The 22,124-nt window shown below is 42.8% G+C and overlaps 1 protein-coding gene across 4 annotated transcripts in view; it reads left to right on the top strand.

The window, feature by feature from the left end:
- The window catches only part of trrap (transformation/transcription domain-associated protein), a 198,789-nt gene that overhangs the window by 7,862 nt on the left and 168,803 nt on the right, over positions 1 to 22,124 (top strand). For all 4 annotated transcript variants that reach the window (XM_060939722.1, XM_060939721.1, XM_060939723.1 and 1 more), the window contains exons 3-10: positions 8,121 to 8,170; positions 8,278 to 8,388; positions 9,352 to 9,456; positions 9,563 to 9,646; positions 9,738 to 9,794; positions 12,554 to 12,679; positions 13,328 to 13,405; positions 13,559 to 13,647. In XM_060939722.1, the coding sequence (XP_060795705.1) occupies positions 8,121 to 8,170; positions 8,278 to 8,388; positions 9,352 to 9,456; positions 9,563 to 9,646; positions 9,738 to 9,794; positions 12,554 to 12,679; positions 13,328 to 13,405; positions 13,559 to 13,647 (700 nt within the window). The remainder of the gene's footprint in view (positions 1 to 8,120; positions 8,171 to 8,277; positions 8,389 to 9,351; positions 9,457 to 9,562; positions 9,647 to 9,737; positions 9,795 to 12,553; positions 12,680 to 13,327; positions 13,406 to 13,558; positions 13,648 to 22,124) is intronic.

Raw genomic sequence — 22,124 nt, 5'->3', positions numbered from 1 at the left:
TTTTCATTTCAACCAAAAATTAAATGGGTTCGGAACGTGAAAAGTTGATTCCCAGCTGGAACCAGAATATCCCTGGTTTTTCCAGCATGAACCGTGAGATCAGTGAGCGTGTCATTCATTTGGAGACGGAGCACAGCGCAGCAGTGGAAAAAGAGACATCTTCAGAAAAAAATGCATCTGCAATAACAGTCAAAATCCTTCCCACGCCTGCGGCACATAGGGCGGCGCCGATCTCCATTTCTGTAGCCCTCGGCCTCTTGCCTATTATGCCGCTTTTCCACTACGAACGCGGCTGAGCCGTGCCGTGCTGAGTGGGGCTGAGTCGAGCTGAGTGGGGCTGTTGGCGTTGCATTTCGACTACAACCGCGCTGAACCGTGCTGGCTGGAAGTGGGTGGACACATTGGGTGGAGTTAGCGAAAGTGGGTGGACATCAGGTGATGTCGTTAGGTGGCGCAAACAGTGACATCAGTGATCTTTTAAGCGGTAGTCTCACGACCCGGATAGTAAACAATAAACATGGAGGACATGGAGTCGTTAGTGTTGCTGGTCTTGGTGCTGTGGCTTGTTGTCACTGACAACGCCAACAGATACTGGCAAGAGCGTATAGATGAGGCGAGGCGCATAAGGCTTCAGAATTCTCGTAATTCTCCTTCTTCCGGGTTTACAGATCCCAGCGTGCTCGCGGGGCGTGTGAGGACACTCCTCCTCACCAATCAGTGCACAGGGGAGTGTCTGCTCACGCCCCTAGCCTCACTCAGCTTGGTTTGGCTCGCTTCAGCCCCACTCCAAAACCGTGCGAGTTTTGGGGGCTGAGCAGGGCTGAAGCGAGCTGAGTCGTGCTGTTCTTGGATAGTCGAAACGCGAGCCGTGTCGGGCTGAAGTGAGCTGAAAAAGGGTAGTGGAAAAGGGCCATTACATAGCTCGGGTTACAGTGGGGGGCTAGTCCTCTGGTAACCGCCAGAGTTTGACTCCCCACTCGTATCTGTATTGCAGCATGCCTTGCCAGATGGCAGTAGGTACCATTTTTATGATGGTCTATGGTATGACCCGACCGTGAGTCGATTTCATGATCAAGAGGCGGACACGCTAATTGCTAGGCCACTCACCGGTGCGATAACAAAGTAGCTCACGGTAATCTGTGCGCTGTGCCGTCTTGCGACTACTGTTTACTCCTGTTGTGAATTGTACAACGCCGTCCGTTCATGACTCATCCTTGATTTACAACAGTTCCGCTCGAAACTGGTGAAAACGTCTGCTGGTTCGCTAGCTGGCCCCGAGGTTCAAAGAATCCTGAACGGAACCATTCAAGAACCCGTTCCTTGTTGGTTGAAAAGGGGTATGAGAGACTCTTGGCGTGTTGGTGCTACTCTGTAAGCTGTTTCCCGAGCCGGTTCTTTGGGTTGTCAAAACATGAAGTGGTTCGAGATTATTCTCTGAACCGGCCCTCAACCTGTCTTGGTTGAAAAGCAGTAAGAGCGGTGTGTGTGTGTGTGTGTGTGTGTGTGTGTAGATCTCACACTGACATCTCTATGGCAACTGAGCATAATGGAGATGTGATGGTCAGTATCACATATCCACTGAGTACGCAAAAACATTATGGTCCAGATTTAGTAACGGTTTGTAGCATGGCGTTTTTAAAAAAAAATAAACCTACTGTTGGGATTTGCTAAAGACGTGCAGCGCAGAGTTAGCGATGGAAAGGCATGGACACAGTTATTTTAGTGGTTGATCTCGTTCTATGTACTGATAAGAGGTTCCCTTTCAGAGCACAGCATTTGAAGAGGAGAACATTTTAAATGAATCGCGCAACATGATTTACTAAAGTTTGAAGCTGCCCATTTACTGCTCATTATGGCATTATGTAACGCTGAAAAAAGCACGTCTTAATTTTGTGCTTGATATTGAGAGAGAGACGCTGTGCACGAGTGTGCAGCTACCTGTCAAATGCAGCCAGAGCGAGTGTACACAGGAGCTTTTTGTTTTCGTAGATTAGGTCATATTTTTCTATTCAGAATGTAATTTGCGTGCTTGTGAAAGGTACAGAATGTCCCGCACTGCCTGCTCAGGAAGGAAGCACTAAAAATGAGAGCATGTGGTAGAAGAGGGAGGGTTTTCTCCGCTTGTGGTAATTTATTTGTAATACAGAGACATATTTATCAGAACATACCGATTGCCGAGGCTGGTTATTGTGTACCTGTTTGTGACCCTGTGCGAATTTGTGCTGTTCTCGCTAGCCGTTATTAAAACGAACGGATGGAGTTAATTCATTTCATGAATTTACATGTTATTGGGAGATCACCTGCACAATTGGACACTCCCGCCGGCACCTTTTCTTGATTGTGGCCTCGCGCTAATTTGTCCTGCTTAGTAAATCTGGCCTAGTGAACCAGAGGGCTGTTTCCAAACTGTCTAAAGCTGAATTTTTTTTTTTTTTTTTGATGTACAGCTTTTAGCCTGTAAGTTTCACACCGTAAAAGGATTAATTTGGCCTTGGGTTCTGATTCCCAAACCTTGAACCAGGAAAAGTCAAATGAGATGTACCCTCATGTTGAAATTCCTACTCGTCAGCTAGTTTTCCTCAACTATAAGTTCCTTCGCAGTGTGTACGGAGTGAAGCCAAATCAATATGGCTGCTCACAGCATCAAAGAAAACAAAATAGCACTTGTTTACTCTTAAATGAGTGTGTGTGTGTGTATACGGGGACACACGTATAGTGTTTTTGGTCAGTCCACGTATATTAAATGTATAACGCTGACTATACAATGTGCTGTATTGAGGAGCAGCGTTGGAGTCGAGTCACTAAACCTCGAGTCCAAATCTCATCTCATTATCTGTAGCCGCTTTATCCTGTTCTACAGGGTCGCAGGCAAGCTGGAGCCTATCCCAGCTGTCTACGGGCGAAAGGCGGGGTACACCCTGGACAAGTCGGCAGGTCATCACAGGGCTGACACATAGACACAGACAACCATTCACACTCACATTCACACCTACGGTCAATTTAGAGTCACCAGTTAACCTAACCTGCATGTCTTTGGACTGTGGGGGAAACCGGAGCACCCGGAGGAAACCCACACGGACATGGGGAGAACATGCAAACTCCACACAGAAAGGCCCTCATCAGCCACGGGGCTCGAACCCGGACCTTCTTGCTGTGAGGCGACAGCGCTAACCACTACACCACCGTGCCGCCCCCGAGTCCAGGTCATTAAGGAAAATTTCAAGTCGAGTCCGAGAACAAGACTCCACCCGCACTATTTGACGATGGTAGTTGCTGCGTTTATGTGAAACCGTCTCCGCTACTGTGTTGGACTAACGTTACTGCTCGACTGCCCCGTTTTAGTTAATAGGCTACAGATAAAAAGCTTGTTCATCGCTCAGCAAGCCCCGCCCACTATCAACGGGGCAATGAACATAGCATGTCACTTCCTCCTCCGGGTGGAGTCTTGCCAAATGACGATTGAAGTTCGAGGTCGCCCCCGTCGTCTCCTGGATAGTTCTTCTACATATGGAACACACAGCAGTGCGTTTTTTTTTTTTTTTTCTCCCCCCACTGCACGAGAAGTCTGGATAAGCAAAGCGGACAATCCTAGGGGCTTCTCTCCAGGCATTCTAGCGCCATGAACGTTAGTTTGTTCCTGAACATGACGTATGAACAGGTGAATGTGCATTCTCTTGCACAAAATTAGTATAAAATTTAGTGTAGACATACAGTGCCATGCAAAAGTTTGGGCACCCTTGCTGAAAATGTCTGTTACCGTGAATAGTTAAGTGAGCAGAAGATGAACTGATCACCAAAAGGCATAAAGGTAAAGACGACACATTTCAGCGCTTTCTGCAAGATTTGTGTATTATTTTTGTTTTGTACAATTGGAGAGTGAAAAAAGAAAAGGAACACCATGCGAAAGTTTGGGCACCCCCAATAGATTTGAGTTCTCAGGTAACTTTTACCAAGGTTCCAGACCCTTAATTAGCTTATTGAGCTGTGGCTTGTTCAAATTCTTCGTTAGGAAAGGTCAGATGATGCAGATTTCAAAGCTGTATAAATGCTCTGACTCCTCAAACTTGTCCCTCAAATCAACAGCCATGGGCTCCTCTAAGCAACTCCCTCACATTCTGAATAATAAAATAATTGATGCTCACAAAGCAGGAGAAGGCTACAAGAACATAGCAAAGTGTTTTCAGGTAGCTGTTTCCTCAGATCGTGATGTTATTAAGAAATGGCAGTTAACAGAAACAGTGGAGATTAAGGTGAGGTCTGAAAGATGAAGAAAACTTTCTGAAAGAACTGCTCATTGGATTGCTAGAAAGGCAAATAAAAACCCCTGTTTGACTGCAAAAGACCTTCAGAAAGATTTAGCAGACCCTGGAGTGGTGGTGCACTGTTCTACTATGCAGCGACACCTGAACAAATATGACCTTCATGGAAGAGTCATCAGAATAAAACCTTTCCTGCATCCTAGCCACAAAATTCAACGTCTGAAGTTTGCAAATGAACATCTAAATAAGCCTGATGCATTTTGGAAACAAGTCCTGTGGACTGATGAAATCAAAATAGAACTTTTTGGCCACAATGTGCAAAGGTATGTTTGGAGAAGAAAGGGTGCCAAATTCCAGGAAAAGAACACCTCTCCAACTCTGAAGCATGGGTGTGGATCAATCATGCTTTGGGGTTGTGTTGCAGCCGGTGGCACAGGGCACGTTTCACTGGTCGAGGGAAGCATGGATTCGAATCAGTGGCGGCTGGTAGTCTTTCAAACGGGAGGCTGGTTGGTTACGATATTTCCAGATTTTAAAAGAAAAAAGATCAATTTTGCCCATACTCTTGCCTCTGATCTGGCTGATTGTTGGCAGCGTCACAAACTGTGAAATAACAGGTTCTTTTGGCCCATTAGCCTACTGTCCAATATACATGATGGTGGTGTTGGGGGGGGGGGGGTATATTTTAACATTTTATGTTTTAAAATTGTGGCATGTTGTTTAAAAATTGATCATTATTGAAAGCAGCTCTTTGTCAGGAACCTCAGCAGTAGAGCTGGGTGCCACACATTTCATTCAATGACACTTTCCCTATATTTTACTTATTTTGACTGAGAAATGTTTTATTGGCAATTTTGATAACCCTTCACTTTTAATCCAGGTCAGTAGTGTGAAATGTTCTCGGCTGTGTTTTTGTTTAAAAATGTTTTCCAAATTGTAGCTGTGTTTAATTCATATCCAGAAAAATATATATTCAAATATAATATACTCAGCATAAACATTTTAAATAGATTCTATATTTTTGGTCCATCCATGACATATTACTAAAGTAGCCTATTTACTGTTGTTGATGTGGGTCACTTGCTGTTAGCCAATTCACTTTCTCGTACCAGGAGAGCTGAAAGGAACGAGTATTATTCCCTACCTTTTTCACCAAGTCAATTTGAGGCGTTGGTCTACCCTGCTCTTTAATTTTAATTTTTTCCTCGAAAGGAAGACTGGCAAATGGCTTCACCAAAATTAAATCAGCAATGCTTGGCATCCGTGCGCAGCTTTCTTGCTAGCTGACTAGCCCCCTCAAGTTCAAGTTCAGTCACTCAAATAAACGAAATTTCTGGAACTAAGATAGCAAACTTGACAACACTATATTTACACTTTATTTACAATGAAAATATATACAAACTAAAAAAGCTGGTAGAAACCGTATGTAATGAATGAAGTCGAAATGTAAGCTGATCTCTTACAATACACCACAGCACTTGCGAATCCGCATGGGACTGAACTGAGATTCACCGCTGCCTGTCTATAGTTGAAACGAGCTGTCAGTCAAAGAAAATATCCGGCCGCTTTCACCAATCACCAGTCTCCTCGCGGAAAGCTTTGCCATGTCCCTCCCACTGTGAGGCTCGGAGTCCGTAGGCGGGCGTTTTCGCAGTATTTGTCCAATAACCGTCTTGCATTTTGAGATTGGAAAGCGCAGAGCTCCCAAATGCCATTGAAGTCCACTGAGGCTGCGCTGCATCGCGCTGTCACGAGGGGGAGAAACTCACGCGCACATTAAAGTTATAAGGGCATTTTTAGAGGAGGCTGAGCCTCCCTCGTTGTCTTAGAGCAATCGCCCGTGATTCGAATAAACACCAGCAAATTCTGGAAGCAAACATCACACCAACTGTAAAAAAAAAAAAAGTTGAAGTTAAAAAGAGGATGGGTCCTACAATAAGACGATGATCCAAAACGCACCTCAAAATCTACAATGGAATACCTCAAGTGGCACAAGCTGAAGGTTTTGCCCTGGCCCTCACAGTCCCCTGACATAAACATCATTGAAAATCTGTGGATAGATCTCAAAAGAGCAGTGCATGCAAGACAGCCCAAGAAACTTGTAGAACTGGAAGCCTTTTGCAAAGACGAATGTGTGAAAATCCCCCAGGTAAGAACTGAAAGATTATTAGCTGGCTACAAAAAGTGTTTACAAGCTGTGATACTTGTCAAAGGGGGTGTTACTAGGTACTAACCATGCAGGGTGCCCAAACTTTTGCTTTGGGCCCTTTTCCTTTTTTGTCATTTTGAAAATGTAAAAGATGAAAAATAAAAAATTGTTTTTGCTTAAAATATAAAGGGAATGAGTCATCTTTAACTTTATGCCTTTTGGAGATCATTTCATCTTCAACTTGCTTAACTGTTCAGTCACAGCAATTTTGACCAGGGGTGCCCAGACTTTTGCATACCACTGTAAATATCTTATGCCAAATTTATCATGGCATGTTACAAAAAATAAAGAGAAAATCCGAGTCCTCGTCTCCAATTTACGAGTCCGAATGCAGTCAGTGCACGCGTCCGAGTGCTCAAGTCCAAGTCAAGTCACAAATCCTTAAAGGAACAGTCCACCGTCCTTCCATAATGAAATATGCTCTTATGTGAATTGAGACGAGCTGCTCCGTACCTCTCCGAGCTTTGCGCGACCTCCCAGTCAGTCAGACGCGCTGTCACTCCTGTTAGCAATGTAGCTAGGCTCAGTATGGCCAATGGTATTTTTTGGGGCTGTAGTTAGATGTGACCAAACTCTTCCGCGTTTTTCCTGTTTACATAGGTTTATATGACCAGTGACATGAAACAAGTTCAGTTACACAAATTGAAACGTAGCGATTTTCTATGCTATGGAAAGTCCGCACTATAACGACAGGCATACTAACACCTTCTGCGCGCTTCGGCAGCGCATTGATACGGAGCTCAGATATCAATGCGCTGTCGAAGCGCGCAGAAGGTGTTAGTATGCCTGTCGTTATAGTGCGGACTTTCCATAGCATAGAAAATCACCACGTTTCAATTTGTGTAACTGAACTTGTTTCATGTCACTGGTCATATAAACCTATGTAAACAGGAAAAACGCGGAAGAGTTTGGTCACATCTAACTACAGCCCCAGAAAATACCATTGGCCATACTGAGCCTAGCTACATTGCTAACAGGAGTGACAGCGTGTCTGACTCACTGGGAGGTCGCGCAAAGCTCGGAGAGGTACGGAGCAGCTCGTCTCAATTCAGATAAGAGCATATTTCATTATGGAAGTACAGTGGACTGTTCCTTTAAAGTCGGACTCAAGTCTGAGTCTTGGACTCGAGTACTACAAGCCTGGCTAGAGGTTAAAAAATGGTGCATCCCCCTCCCCCCCAAGCATTCCCAGAGATGTGTAAAAAAAAAAAAAAAGCGTTCTGAGGTAAATTGAATGCAGCAGTGATGTCAATGTAACTCCACCCCAGACGTCTTGAAAAGCAAACAGTGCACAATTTGAGCCTGTTGTTAGCAGTCAGTTTCACAAATATGGCCAAGTTTCCCGTCTGAAGCTGGCGTGTGAGATGGGAAGAGCCCGAATGGTTTTCGACTGGGCTGTCGACCTGAATGACTGACTGAAAAACTTCATAAATACACTTTAAAAAAAAAAAAAAAAAGAATACTGACTGTGCCTAGTCTGAAAGAAGGCTGGCAGTAAAGCAGGAAGGTCTTCTTAAGGTTCTAGCTTAAACTGAGGTGTGTCTCGGCGAGAGCTTGACTGCTGTGACCGTGTGTGTGGTGGTGGTGAAAGGAAAGATGATATCAGTTATGAGTCACCAATTATGCACCGTTCTCTCTAATGTGGCTTTTAGAGGATGAGACGAAGCTGAAAATGATGCAGGAAGTCAGTGAAAACTTTGAGGTAAGCCTGAAGTCCTAAAATTAGAATTGTAGAATTTTGTGTTTTTTGTTTTTTTTTATTAATTTTTAAATGCTGTAAAATGCCCTCAAACATTTTGTTTTTTGTAGAACGTGACGTCGTCTCCACAGTACTCAACTTTCCTGGAACACATCATCCCCCGCTTTCTCACCTTTCTTCAGGATGGAGAGGTGCAGTTTCTTCAGGAGAAGCCCACGCAGGTGCTTTCCTCGGCTTTTTCTGCCTAAACAAGCTCTCTGTACCAGGGCTTTGAACCAGAATTTTTTTCCTATTGGTTCGTTCCGAACAGAAACAGAATTTTAAAGTTTTGGGTTCCGCCATTAAATAGACGTTCCCGAACCGGTTAGAACAAAAAAATTTCGTTCCCGGAACGGTTAATTACGTTCCCTGTCAGCTGTTTAACAAACGGCTATAAAATGATGTCTCTGTCTCATCCAGCTTAAGCCAAATGTAGGCTAATTCTATTACAACCTTCATTAAATAAGACAAGAAATAATTCAAAACAATTATTATTTCAAATGTTGGCGATTTGGATTCTCAGTATGTCTTCCCATCTACACAAACAGAAAAAGTGCCAAAAATGAAAGAGAATTCGTTTAGTGTGTTACCAAAGGCTAGTCAGGCCCTATGCACTGATAGGCTAACAGAGGTTAACGTCATTTAATGTTCGCGAGCCTCTCATTAACGTGGACAAATATATTGATATCGTGTTTGAAATTGACGTTTTCGAATAACGATAGACTGCAATATTTACCTCTTATTTAAGATGTGGAGACGTGATAGTAGTCCACCCTCCTGCTCTCTCCATTCAGTCAGCGAACGTCACACAGGAAGTGAACCCCAGCGGGTCATAGAAACTTGCGCAGGAGAAGAATGACTTTATTTGTAGGCTACGGAAACTTTGAGGAACAAAATAAAAACCGGTATTAACCGGTTACCATTATTTTTAATAAGCGTTTCTGTTCCGGAACATAAAAAATAATAAAGTTTCTGGTTTCGTTTCTGTTCCATGTGAAATAGAAAAAGTTCCCGGTTTTCGTTTTTGTTCCTTGAACCAGTTCAAAGCCCTGCTGTGTACCGTTACTATTCCCCTTATCCTTAACCCTGGAAGCACTTTATAGTTTACACACAGTCCGGTTTCTTATTCTGATGTTCTCTTCCAGCAACTAAGGAAGCTGGTCCTTGAAATTATCCACCGCATCCCTACCAATGAGCACCTGCGACCTCATGTAAAGAACATCCTTTCTGTGATGTTTCGCTTCCTTGAGGTGAGCTGGATTTCACCGGGGGACGTCTGCAACACACACGCAGTGTTTCCACGTTGATTTGAGTGTGTCTTCAGTGTTTTTGAATGCTCGTGTTTTTATTCTTTAGATTGAAAGTGAGGAAAATGTGCTGATCTGTCTGCGCATCATCATTGAACTGCATAAGCAGTTTCGACCTCCGATTTCTCAAGAGGTGAAACACTGGATCATCTCCAGCTGTATGATTTTCATAGTGAGATTAAGCAGCCAAAGCAACTGTCTGCATTTGTTATTTTTCCGAACAGATTCATCATTTTCTGGACTTTGTGAAGCAAATCTACAAAGATCTGCCGAAAGTAGTGGTATGTACTTGTAATATTACATTATAAAATATCATTTATTATACCCCCGCTCCGAAGGAGGAGGGTATACTGGTTTACCTCTGTCTGTCTGTCCAAAACACGCCTTTTTTTCAGCAACCACAAATCATAGCCTCTTGGTACCAAAGTTCAGCTTGGGGTTCTATACGGCAGGGATGAGAGTTTTCCGCTTTTTGGCGGATTTCCGCGCTTTTTTTTTTGAGTAAAAAAACGACCTTTTTATATTATGCCAAATCTGTTGAGAAATTTTTTTTTTTTTTTAAATTAATTTCGGGGGGTTGGGGTATGTTCCTTCATGCTGTTCAAACTTGATTAACTCCAACGATGTTTACACGTTATTTGTAAGTCGCCATCTTTAGTCTCGTTTAGTCTCGTTGAATGTGATGTAAAATTCGTGTTCTCATTATCTGTAGCCACTTTATCCTGTTCTACAGGGTCGCAGGCAAGCTGGAGCCTATCCCAGCTGACTACGGGCGAAAGGCGGGGTACACCCTGGACAAGTCGCCAGGTCATCACAGGGCTGACACATAGACACAGATAACCATTCACACTCACATTCACACCTACGGTCAATTTAGAGTCACCAGTTAACCTAACCTGCATGTCTTTGGACTGTGGGGGAAACCGGAGCACCCGGAGGAAACCCACGCGGACACAGGGAGAACATGCAAACTCCACACAGAAAGGCCCTCGCCGGCCACGGGGCTCGAACCCAGGACCTTCTTGCTGTGAGGCGACAGCGCTAACCACTACACCACCGTGCCGCCCAAAATTCGTGTTATCTACATTGTTATTGGTCAAAACATCTATGTCGAGACCATAATAGCCCATCAAAACAGTTTTTACAAAGACATCCACATCCGCTTTCTTTATCAAAACTTGCACATGTTCGTGAGCTGCATGTCAAAAATACGCTCCTCTAATCGGCGTTTTTTCTCAAGATGCTGAATACTATTGACAAGCGAGATGACGCGAAGGTACGTGAAATTGATGCTGGTATAAAAAAACAAGTTTAGCAAAGCAAGAGAGGAGTGTGAGAGAGAGCAGAAGAGAGCCAGGTTAGAGCATGTAAAAACACAGGAGGCGCTGGCTAATGAAAGAAAAAGGAAAAAAGAGAGGACTGATGAGCTTTTGGCTTTGGCCAAGAAGCTGAAGTCTAAATGATCAAATGAAAATTTGTTTCAAAATAACTGGGAACTGTAAATAACTTTTAACTATAAAAAGTGTAAAAGACATTTTCCTTTTGAAGAAAACATACAAGTGATGTGGACAATAAGATACAGTCCCCATAAAATATGCATTTGTTTGATTCAATACATTGAATAGATGATAATTTGAATTCTAGCTGACAGTGTTGATAACTGTATAACTTTAAAGTTTAAATAGACATTGTGAAGAAATCATATACAAGTAATGTGGACATTAGGAAAAGGTCAGTCTCGATAAGATATGAATTTTTATTTAATTCAATATATTGAATATATGAAAATTTGAATTATTAATGGAACTATAAATGACTATGAATTTTAATGGACATTTTTTAGAAAAACAAGTGATGTTGACAATGAGTAATAACCAGTCCCCATAAATCCCAGCTGACTACGGGCGAAAGGCGGGGTACACCCTGGACAAGTCGCCAGGTCATCACGGGGCTGACACATAGACACAGACAACCATTCACACTCACATTCACACCTACGGTCAATTTAGAGTCGCCAGTTAACCTAACCTGCATGTCTTTGGACTGTGGGGGAAACCGGAGCACCCGGAGGAAACCCACGCGGACACGGGGAGAACATACAAACTCCACACAGAAAGGCCCCTCGCCGGCCACGGGGCTCAAACCCGGACCTTCTTGCTGTGAGGTGACAGCGCTAACCACTACACCACCGTGCCGCCCCAGGGAGACCGTAAAAGAGAGAATTGCAGTAGTCAAGAGGAGAAAAGATAAACGCATTGACCAACATTTTGGCATCGGTTTCTAATAGAAGAGGGCGGAGACGTGCAATATTGCGGCGGTGAAAGAATGCGTTCTTAGTAATGAGTTTAAAATGGGGTTCAAATGTAAGGATGGAGTCAAAGAGAACTACAGTAACGGAAAGCAAGGAAAAAAGCTGTTAATTTGCGAAGGAAAGGAAACGCAGGACCAAACTAATGAATATCGGCGCTCAGCGAGCACCTCGGCGTGATCAGCTGTTCGTTTAACGACAGAACGATGGAACGGTCAGTGCACAGTCAAAGGTTAAACCTGTAGATGGCAGTAATGCAACACTGGATGCCAGCTGCCGTAAAACCCAAAAGAAGCAGCAGCAGATAAACCTGCACATGCGCACACGGACTTCCTCTGTCTGCTTGACTGCGCAAAGCGAGCGATTTCATGCACATGATTTTCTCAGGAATCCCTTCAAATTAAATCACTTCCCAGCCACAGAATGGCCTGATATTTTGTGAGATATTACAGGAATAAACGTACATCACAATGACCGAAGTTCAGAGGGAACTCAATTTTCTGAAATTGAAAGGCTGTCTCGCTTTAAAACCAAACAAATTTTAATTTTTTTTTTTAATTTTGCTGAAAAATTGTGATGTCAGCATCAAGCTAACTAACTGTGATCACTCGGTGTACACTGTAACCTGCTGCTCTGTGCGTATGAGGATAATGAATCGTCATACCCGTTATTGTGCATCGTTACTTTTGTATTGTGCCGATTTTTAACTGTCCTCCGTTTCTTTTCTCTTAGACGAGGTACTTTGAGAATCCTCAGGTGATCGCGGAGAACACTGTGCCCTCTCCGGAGATGGTGGGCATGATCACGTCAGTGCTGGTGAAGACCGCTCCTGAGCGGGAGGACAGCGAGACCCGCACGGTCCGTACCTACAGAGCTCTGCCTGTTACTCGGTTGCCTTTTTTTTTTGCACACACAGATGCTTGAGACACAATGATGAGGGCGATGTGCTTTAGCCCAGAAAATGGTACACACGTGTGTGTGTGTGTGTGTACTGTATGTGTGTATGTGTGCGTGCTTTAAAGTACCATCAGTCCTGGGCGCTGAAAGTAAAACTGATAAGATCTGAGTGTCTCTGCTGACTGCCACTGAAGCTCAATTTCCAGATTACTTTACACTTGGCTGAGAATGTGATTCCTGCGTGATGTCTGAGAGCCGTTTTTATCACTCAGCACGTCTCATCTGTTGTTTTGTCCGAATGGCGTTTCTACTTTCCATCCACTAGAGGGTGTCGTCCACCCGTTTCTTTGCGCTGATGGTCTTTATTGTCAGAACCGAGAGCTATTGCGTCATCTCCAGCTGTTTGATAATCCATTAATGTCCTTTCAGATAGACACAGCGATGATTGTGCTGCATGCGAGGGGGGGAAAAGCGCTTTCAATTAATTACTCCTCGTGTCATATTTTATTAGTGACAGCTGGTGCGCCATTGAGCAGCCGAGCTCTGTCTTGTTTCTGAGTGATGTCGTCCCGCGGGGTGTGTCTCATTTATCTCCTTTCTGTGCTGCAGCATACCATCATTCCCCGGGGGTCGCTCTCTCTCAAGGTCCTGGCTGAACTGCCAATCATTGTGGTGCTCATGTATCAGGTGAAGACGACGCATCGTACATCCGCAAGCTTCGTAAAAATACACGCTTTTTTCAGTGTCTAGAAACTCCCCGTACATCCTGCCAGTCTTCTGATGATTTGTGTGTGTGTGTGTGTGTGTGTGTGTGTGTGTGTGTGTGTGGTTTTTTTGCAGCTTTACAAACTAAACATTCACAACGTGGTGTCTGAGTTTGTGCCGCTGATCATGAACACCATCATGCTGCAAGTGTCTCCTCAAGCACGGTCAGTTTCTTCTTTTTAAGAACACTGTAGCGTAAAGATTGGCGTTGTATATGACAGGGGTTCACAAACTTTTTTTTTTTTTTTTTTTTTTTTGGCCAGTGAACTTATTTTAAAAGTAGACGGCCTTTCGAGTTCATAAAACCGGTGAAATTTAGTTCCCTCTGAAATTTGGTCAATGTTTATTTCTGTGATATCTAAAATTAAAAAAACAGGCCATTCTGTGGCTGGGGAGTTATTTAATTTGAGGGGATTCCTGAGCAAATAATGAGCATGAAATCGCTCGCTTCGCACAGTCAGGGAGACAGAGGAAATCAGTGTGTGCAGGTTTACTTGATTCTTCTTTTGGGTTTTACGGCAGCTGGCATTCACAGTGTTGCATTACTGTCATCTACAGGTTTACCTTTGAGCGTGCGCTGACAGTTCCATCATTCTGTCACTAAACGAACAGCTGATCACACCGAGGTGCTCGCTGAGCGCCAATATTTATTTATTAGTTTGGTCCTGCGTTTCCTTTCCTTCGTATATAACATAACGTCTTTTTTCTTCTCGCTTTCCGTTACTGTAGTCGGTCTTTCACGTTTCATTCGCATACTCACGTCCACCATTTTTGTTTCCTATTTCAAATTTGTATCCCACAATGCCTTGCGCAAACAGGGAAAGCCCACCACGTGATGCATGACGTAGTATCTTGAATTGGGTCACAGTGAAGCAAGAAAAAATAGCGGAGAATTTAGGGCCATGTGGCTTTAAATTCATTAATTGTTCTATTTTTAAAAAACTACTAAAATTGGAAGTCTGTGATTTCAAATTCAGTAGTTTTCGCTCCACTAAACAAAAATAACTGGGTGTTAGGGAAAATTCTTTTTATGACCTAAACCTGAAAAATCTGAATGTCAGTCCTACCTTTTAAGGGTCCAAAATTCTCCTCATACTTCCTGTTGTGTCAGTTAATAGAAATGATAGGACTGCTATTTAAAAAATTTAGTGCATGTCTGTAAGTAATAAACTGAATAGTCAGGTTCATGTCTTGTTTTCATGAGCATAAAGTCCATTTTACACCAAAAATAATTCATTTCACTGCTTTCCTGCACGGTTTTATAGTAAATAGTTTGAATGTGCATTATTACTGAAAATAATCACACAGTTTAGAAGAAGATCATATGTTATTTACCAGCTTAAGGTCGGTCTGTATCATGATATACCGTGACCGAGGTCTTGAAAGTACTGAGCGAGGCCCTCTGGGCTGAGGTCAGTATTCAAGGCCGAGGTCACAGTATTTCACAATACGGACCGACCTTAAGCTGGTAAATAATATATATTTTATTTGTTTCTTTACCAAATTCTAACAGAAAACGAGAGCGCCCGAAAGGGAAAAACGAGCCAAGCCGCCATTTTGAATCCTCATTCACGGCTGTAATGCAAATTGCTTCCTCCTCGGTATACGAGTGCACTTCCATGGCAGGAAAAAACTACATTTTGCCGCCTATGTAGTCCCCTATTTATACAAATAGGAGTCGTTCAGGATTCAGCCATGTTTTTGCTCGGCGTTAGCAAGTTAGTTTTTAGCTTTCTCCTGAAATGTTTTCTTTTATTTCTTCTTCCTCAGGGTAGTAAAACTTGCTTTCGCTGTGAACACTGTCGTTATCCATGCTGTAAAATTAATGCTATTCTCCTGAGAAATACAAAAATAAAAAATGGACAAAAATTGCTACCATGTTTGTTGTTGTGAACGAGCGAGTCGCCAGAGGTCTGTAACTGGGGTCCGTACCGTAGGATACAGACCCCCTCGCCAGCCAATCAGAGCGCAGGATTTGATGGAAACCGGACCCCGAAAAAAAATAAGAAACCTTTATTTGTCACATATACATTCCAGCACAGTGAAATTGTTTTCTTCGCATGTCCCAGCTTGTTAGGAAGTTTGGAGTCCGAGCACAGGGTCAGCCATGGTACAGCTTGGCTGTGCCGGGGCTTGAACCCCATTTGAGATTTTCACATCTGTGCTCTGTGATAGTTAGAATTTTCATGAAATTTTGGTTGTCACTAATGCTAAAGCAGCACTGCTGCAGTTGGTTACAGACCGAAATGTCACCCAAGTGCTGTTTAGATTTTAGGCAGATGCTCCAAAATGTAGCATGAAATATTGTATTTAGTAGTTTTCCATTTTGAGCTATGGCTGTGAAATGTAAAAAAAAAACAACAAAACACACATTTGAGAGATTTTCTGTGAACTGCCAGTTTGATTAACAGGAGTGTATGTTGGTCATGGCACTGCTGCAGCCTGGTGTAAAATGGGTTTAAGAGATCCTGTAAAGTGCATAAGGGTGTATGGAGTTTTGAGTTTTAATTATTTTAAAATATTCCATAAATCAAGTTCATATAGATAGAGCTACGTTATAATTAAGTTGCAAGGTTTCCCCGAGAAAACTGGAGTGTCGTGGCATCCTGAGTGCAGCGAGATGCAAAGAGCACGGCGGCATGGAAGCTAGCGCAGAATTTTGAAATGCAAGGGTTCATTTTGTGGCTTCTGGTGACATCTAGAGCTGATTATTATTTTTTTTTTTTAATGAGTGCAACTTTTTTTTTTTTTGGTGGGGGCTATATTTTACTTGTAAGTTTACTGAATTCTCACACTTAAAACAGAAAAGATATCAATATAATACCCACTTGCATCTCACAAGCAGTGTACTGTTCCCAAGGAGACTGCAGTTTTTCAAATCAAAGTTGATGGTGATGCAACATGGCTCAAGTTGTTCAAAATACTGATCATTAAATTTTGGCAATCGTGCGGATGACTAAATGCTCTCACTGTCAGACTCAAGCCAGTCAGCAGCATGCAGCAAACTGGCAGTCATGGTCTCACAACTATGGTATGCCACTGTTTCCGAATTATTTTCCCCAGTGTTCTTTGTGAGAAACTGCATAATTAACCCCTTCGGACACAAGGAAAAATGCTATGGAACTTCATGCGTACAATTGTACACGTTCTGTCCGAAGGGGTTAAGCTGCAACCCGTCGACGTTTTGCTCACTTATACCCGGCTTGAAGGCTCCACCATTTACCGATGAATATTAATTGCTCATATCTCGTCCCATCAACGCGGCACGCTCAGCCAATCGGCGCAGAATACCCTTCCCTGACATCAGCTGTGAACTTGGGTCAAGTTCAGGGCCATGGGCTTGCATGAACTGTATTAATTACCTGCTCAAAGGCTACAAAACGCATACATGTTGATTCTAGCTTTATACTATAGGCCTAAATTGTAAGCGTCGCGGCGGCAGTTTAATGGGTAGCGGCATGTCACTAAGCGTATCGGTCAGTAAATTAAACGTAGCAGGGCCGCTACACTATGATGCTTTAGGGGAAACCCTTAGTTGGTAAGAAATCTCTCGTGTCTCTATGTGGCGTTACAATCCTGATCTATTTTATTTAGTAAAATAATGCACAAAATACAAAAATACAGTGTACATTAAGATACACGGTTAACACAGTGTATAACGCTTATTTCCATTGTGGTCCGGCAAGAATCAAATAGCAAAAATAGGGGTAAATAGTAAACACACATGTACATAATAATAATGAACAAACATAATTATATTTAATAAAAATAAGTTATGAAAATAATGATAAATTTGAACAAAGTTGTGCAATTAATGTACACACAAAATAGACCAACAAAAAAACCCCACAAATTAATACAGTAGATTAAAAAAACAAACAAATAAGACTAAGACATAATAAAAGAATTTTGTGACTGTTGATAAAGTTGATCAAATAAATACTTTTAATCCTATTTTTGAAAACACCTTTCGACTCGATAGACTGAATGTGACTAGGTAACTCATTCCAGGCAATGGTACCAGTGTACTTAACCCCTTCGATGCCCTTGGACGAGTCACGTACGTCATGAAATCTTTTACCGCTGTGCCTTATGACGGAAGAATGTTTTAGGCATTGACCGTAATTCATACAGTGGGGCAAAAAAGTATTTAGTCAGCTGCCAATTGTGCAAGTTCTCCCACTTAAAAAGATGAGAGGCCTGTAATTTTCATCATAGGTACACTTCAACTATGAGAGACAGAATGGGGGGGAAAGAATCCAGGAAATCACATTGTAGGATTTTTAATGAATTACAGTGGTGCTTGAAAGTTTGTGAACCCTTTAGAATTTTCTATATTTCTGCATAAATATGACCCAAAACATCATCAGATTTTCACACAAGTCCTAAAAGTAGATAAAGAGAACCCAGTTAAACAAATGAGACAAAAATATTATACTTGGTCATTTATTTATTGAGGAAAATGATCCAAATATTACATATCTGTGAGTGGCAAAAGTATGTGAACCTTTGCTTTCAGTATCTGGTGTGACCCCCTTGTGCAGCAATAACTGCAGCTAAACATTTGCGGTAACTGTTGATCAGTCCTGCACACCGGCTTGGAGGAATTTTAGCCCATTCCTCCGTACAGAACAGCTTCAACTCTGGGATGTGGGTGGGTTTCCTCACATGAACTGCTCGCTTCAGGTCCTTCCACAACATTTCGATTGGATTAAGGTCAGGACTTTGACTTGGCCATTCCAAAACATTAACTTTATTCTTCTTTAACCATTCTTTGGTAGAACGACTTGTGTGCTTAGGGTCATTGTCTTGCTATATGACCCACCTTCTCTTGAGATTCAGTTCATGGACAGATGTCCTGACATTTTCCTTTAGAATTTGCTGGTATAATTCAGAATTCATTGTTCCATCAATGATGGCAAGCCGTCCTGGCCCAGATTCAGCAAAAAAGGCCCAAACCATGATACTACCACCAGCATGTTTCACAGATGGGATAAGGTTCTTATGCAGGAATGCAGTGTTTTCCTTTCTCCAAACATAACGCTTCTCATTTAAACCAAAAAGTTCTATTTTAGTCTCCTATGTCCACAAAATATTTTTTCAACAGCCTTCTGGCTTTTCCATGTGAGCTTTAGCAAACTGCAGATGAGCAGCAATGTTCTTTTTGGAGAGCAGCGGCTTTCCCTTTGCAACCCTGCGATGCACACCATTGTTGTTCAGTGTTCTCCTGATGGTGGACTCATGAACATTAACATTAGCCGATGTGAGAGAGGCCTTCAGTGGTTTAGAAGTTACCCTGGAGTCCTTTGTGACTTCACCGACTATTACACGCCTTGCTCTTGGAGTGATCTTTGTTGGTTGACCACTCCTGGGGAGGTAAACAATGGTCTTGAATTTCCTCTATTTGTACACAATCTGTCTGACTGTGGATTGGTGGAGTCCAAACTCTTTAGAGATGGTTTTGTAACCTTTTCCAGCCTGATGAGCATCAACAACACTTTTTCTGAGGTCCTCAGAAATCTCCTTTGTTCGTGCCATGATACACTTCCACAAACGTGTTGTGAAGATCAGACTTTGATAGATCCCTGTTCTTTAAATAAAACAGGGTGCCCACTCACACCTGATTGTCATCCCATTGATTGAAAACACCTGACTCTAATTTCACCTTCAAATCAACTGCTAATCCTAGAGGTTCACATACTTTTGCCACTCACAGATATGTAATATTGGATCATTTTCCTCAATAAATAAATGACCAAGTATAATATTTTTGTTGCATTTGTTTAACTGGGTTCTCTTGATCTACCTTTAGGACTTGTGTGAAAATCTGACAATGTTTTGAGTCATATTTATGCGGAAATGTAGAAAATTCTAAAGGGTTCACAAACTTTCAAGCACCACTGTAATTGGTAAATCCCTCGCTAAAATAAGTATTTGGTCACCTACAAACAAGCAAGATTTCTGGCTCTCACAGACCTGTAACTTCTTCTTTAAGAGGCTCCTCTGTGCTCCACTCGTTACCTGTATTAATGGAACCTGTTTGAACTCGTTATCAGTATAAAAGACACCTGTCCACAACCTCAAACAGTCACACTCCAAACTCCACTATGGCCAAGACCAAAGAGCTGTCAAAGGACACCAGAAACAAAATTGTAGACCTGCACCAGGCTGGGAAGACTGAATCTGCAATAGGTAAGCAGCTTGGTGTGAAGAAATCAACTGTGGGAGCAATTATTAGAAAATGGAAGACATACAAGACCACTGATAATCTCCCTCGATCTGGGGCTCCACACAAGATCTCACCCCGTGGGGTCAAAATGATCACAAGAACGGTGAGCAAAAATCCCAGAACCACACGGGGGGGACCTAGTGAATGACCTGCAGAGAGCTGGGACCAAAGTAACAAAGGCTACCATCAGTAACACACTACGCCGCCAGGGACTCAAATCTTGCAGTGCCAGACGTGTCCCCCTGCTTAAGCCAGTACATGTCCAGGCCCGTCTGAAGTTTGCTAGAGAGCATTTGGATGATCCAGAAGAGGATTGGGAGAACGTCATATGGTCAGATGAAACCAAAATAGAACTTTTTGGTAAAAACTCAACTTGTCGTGTTTGGAGGAGAAAGAATGCTAAGTTGCATCCAAAGAACACCATACCTACTGTGAAGCACGGGGGTGGAAACATCATGCTTTGGGGCTGTTTTTCTGCAAAGGGACCAGGACGACTGATCCGTGTAAAGGAAAGAATGAATGGGGCCATGTATCGTGAGATTTTGAGTGAAAACCTCCTTCCATCAGCAAGGGCATTGAAGATGAAACGTGGCTGGGTCTTTCAGCATGACAATGATCCCAAACACACCGCCCGGGCAAAGGAGGAGTGGCTTCGTAAGAAGCATTTCAAGGTCCTGGAGTGGCCTAGCCGGTCTCCAGATCTCAACCCCATAGAAAATCTTTGGAGGGAGTTGAAAGTCCGTGTTGCCCAGCGACAGCCCCAAAACATCACTGCTCTAGAGGAGATCTGCATGGAGGAATGGGCCAAAATACCAGCAACAGTGTGTGCAAACCTTGTGAAGACTTACAGAAAACGTTTGACCTCTGTCATTGCCAACAAAGGGTATATAACAAAGTATTGAGATGAACGTTTGTTATTGACCAAATACTTATTTTCCACCATAATTTGCAAATAAATTCTTTAAAAATCAGACAATGTGATTTCCTGGATTTTTTTTTCCTCATTTTGTCTCTCATAGTTGAAGTGTACCTATGGTGAAAATTACAGGCGCCTCTCATCTTTTTAAGTGGGAGAACTTGCACAATTGGTGACTGACTAAATACTTTTTTGCCCCACTGTATGTGCCACTGTGAAGTAAAAGTAATGTACAATGTAAGGTACATACAGTAAATGGAGGCGTTTAAAGGGATAGTTCGGGATTTTTGACATGAATCTGTATGGCATCCCCAATAGTGTTGTGCAAACACACTGACTTACCCCTGGCAGCATCCTGTGAGTCCAGTTCTTGTCCAGTTTTGGTCCAGACGAAAGTAGTCCGGCAAGTTTGTTGGGGTCACGAAAGTAAAACGTTTTTCGTCTCAAAACAGTACGTGTTCAAAAGAGTGATATATTTGCATCACAAAACCGTTGCCAAATAAAAAGTCAGACCTCGAAATCGCTTGGCACCATTTTCTCTCCCTTATCATCACTGCACGCTGCCGCCAGGTGACAGCCATGGCTGTTTCATTCATTGCTTACTAGTGATGGGAATTTCGGCTCTTTTGTCTCGTCTTACTATAAGGAGCCGGCTCTTTCAGAAGATTTTTTATAATTATTTCTCGTGACTTGTACATTCACATCGAGTACACATATCAATGCAAATTAACACGAAGGGATTTACTGGACCAATTTATATCTGGAACTATTTTCAGCCACAGCACAGGCAAAGCACCGCTGCAGGCGCAAACACACCGCGCAGCGCCTGAAAACCCGTTTTCAGGCGCTGCGCACCCGTTTTCAGGCGCTGCGCGGTGTGTTTGCGCCTGCAGCGGTGCTTTGTCTGTGCTGTGGCTGAAAATAGTTCCAGATATAAATTGGTCTAGTAAATCCCTTCGTGTTAATTTGCATTGATATGTGTACTCGATGTGACTGTACAAGTCATGAGAAATAATTATAAAAAAATCTTCCGAAAGAGCCGGCTCCTTATAGTAAAAAGAGCCGAAATTCCCATCACTAGTAAACAATGAATGAAACAGCCATGGCTGTCACCTGGCGGCAGCGTGCAGTGATGATAAGGGAGAGAAAATGGTGCCAAGCGATTTCGAGGTCTGACTTTTTATTTGGCAACGGTTTTGTGATGCAAATATATCACTCTTTTGAACACGTACTGTTTTGAGACGAAAAACGTTTTACTTTCGTGACCCCAACAAACTTGCCGGACTACTTTCGTCTGGACCAAAACTGGACAAGAACTGGACTCGCAGGATGCTGTCAGGGGTAAGTCAGTGTGTTTGCACGACACTATTGATGGGGATGCCATACAGATTCGTGTCAAAAATCCCGAACTATCCCTTTAAGATGAGTAGTGTACGTCATAAGGCACAGCGTTAGATTTCATGACGTACGTGACTCGTCCAAGGGCATTGAAGGGG

The sequence above is a fragment of the Neoarius graeffei genome, chromosome 14 (assembly GCF_027579695.1).
Source record: "Neoarius graeffei isolate fNeoGra1 chromosome 14, fNeoGra1.pri, whole genome shotgun sequence".
NCBI classification, from domain to species: Eukaryota; Metazoa; Chordata; class Actinopteri; order Siluriformes; family Ariidae; genus Neoarius; species Neoarius graeffei.
The sequence above is the reverse complement of the archived record's forward strand: the minus strand, read 5'-3'. Positions and strand labels throughout refer to the sequence as shown.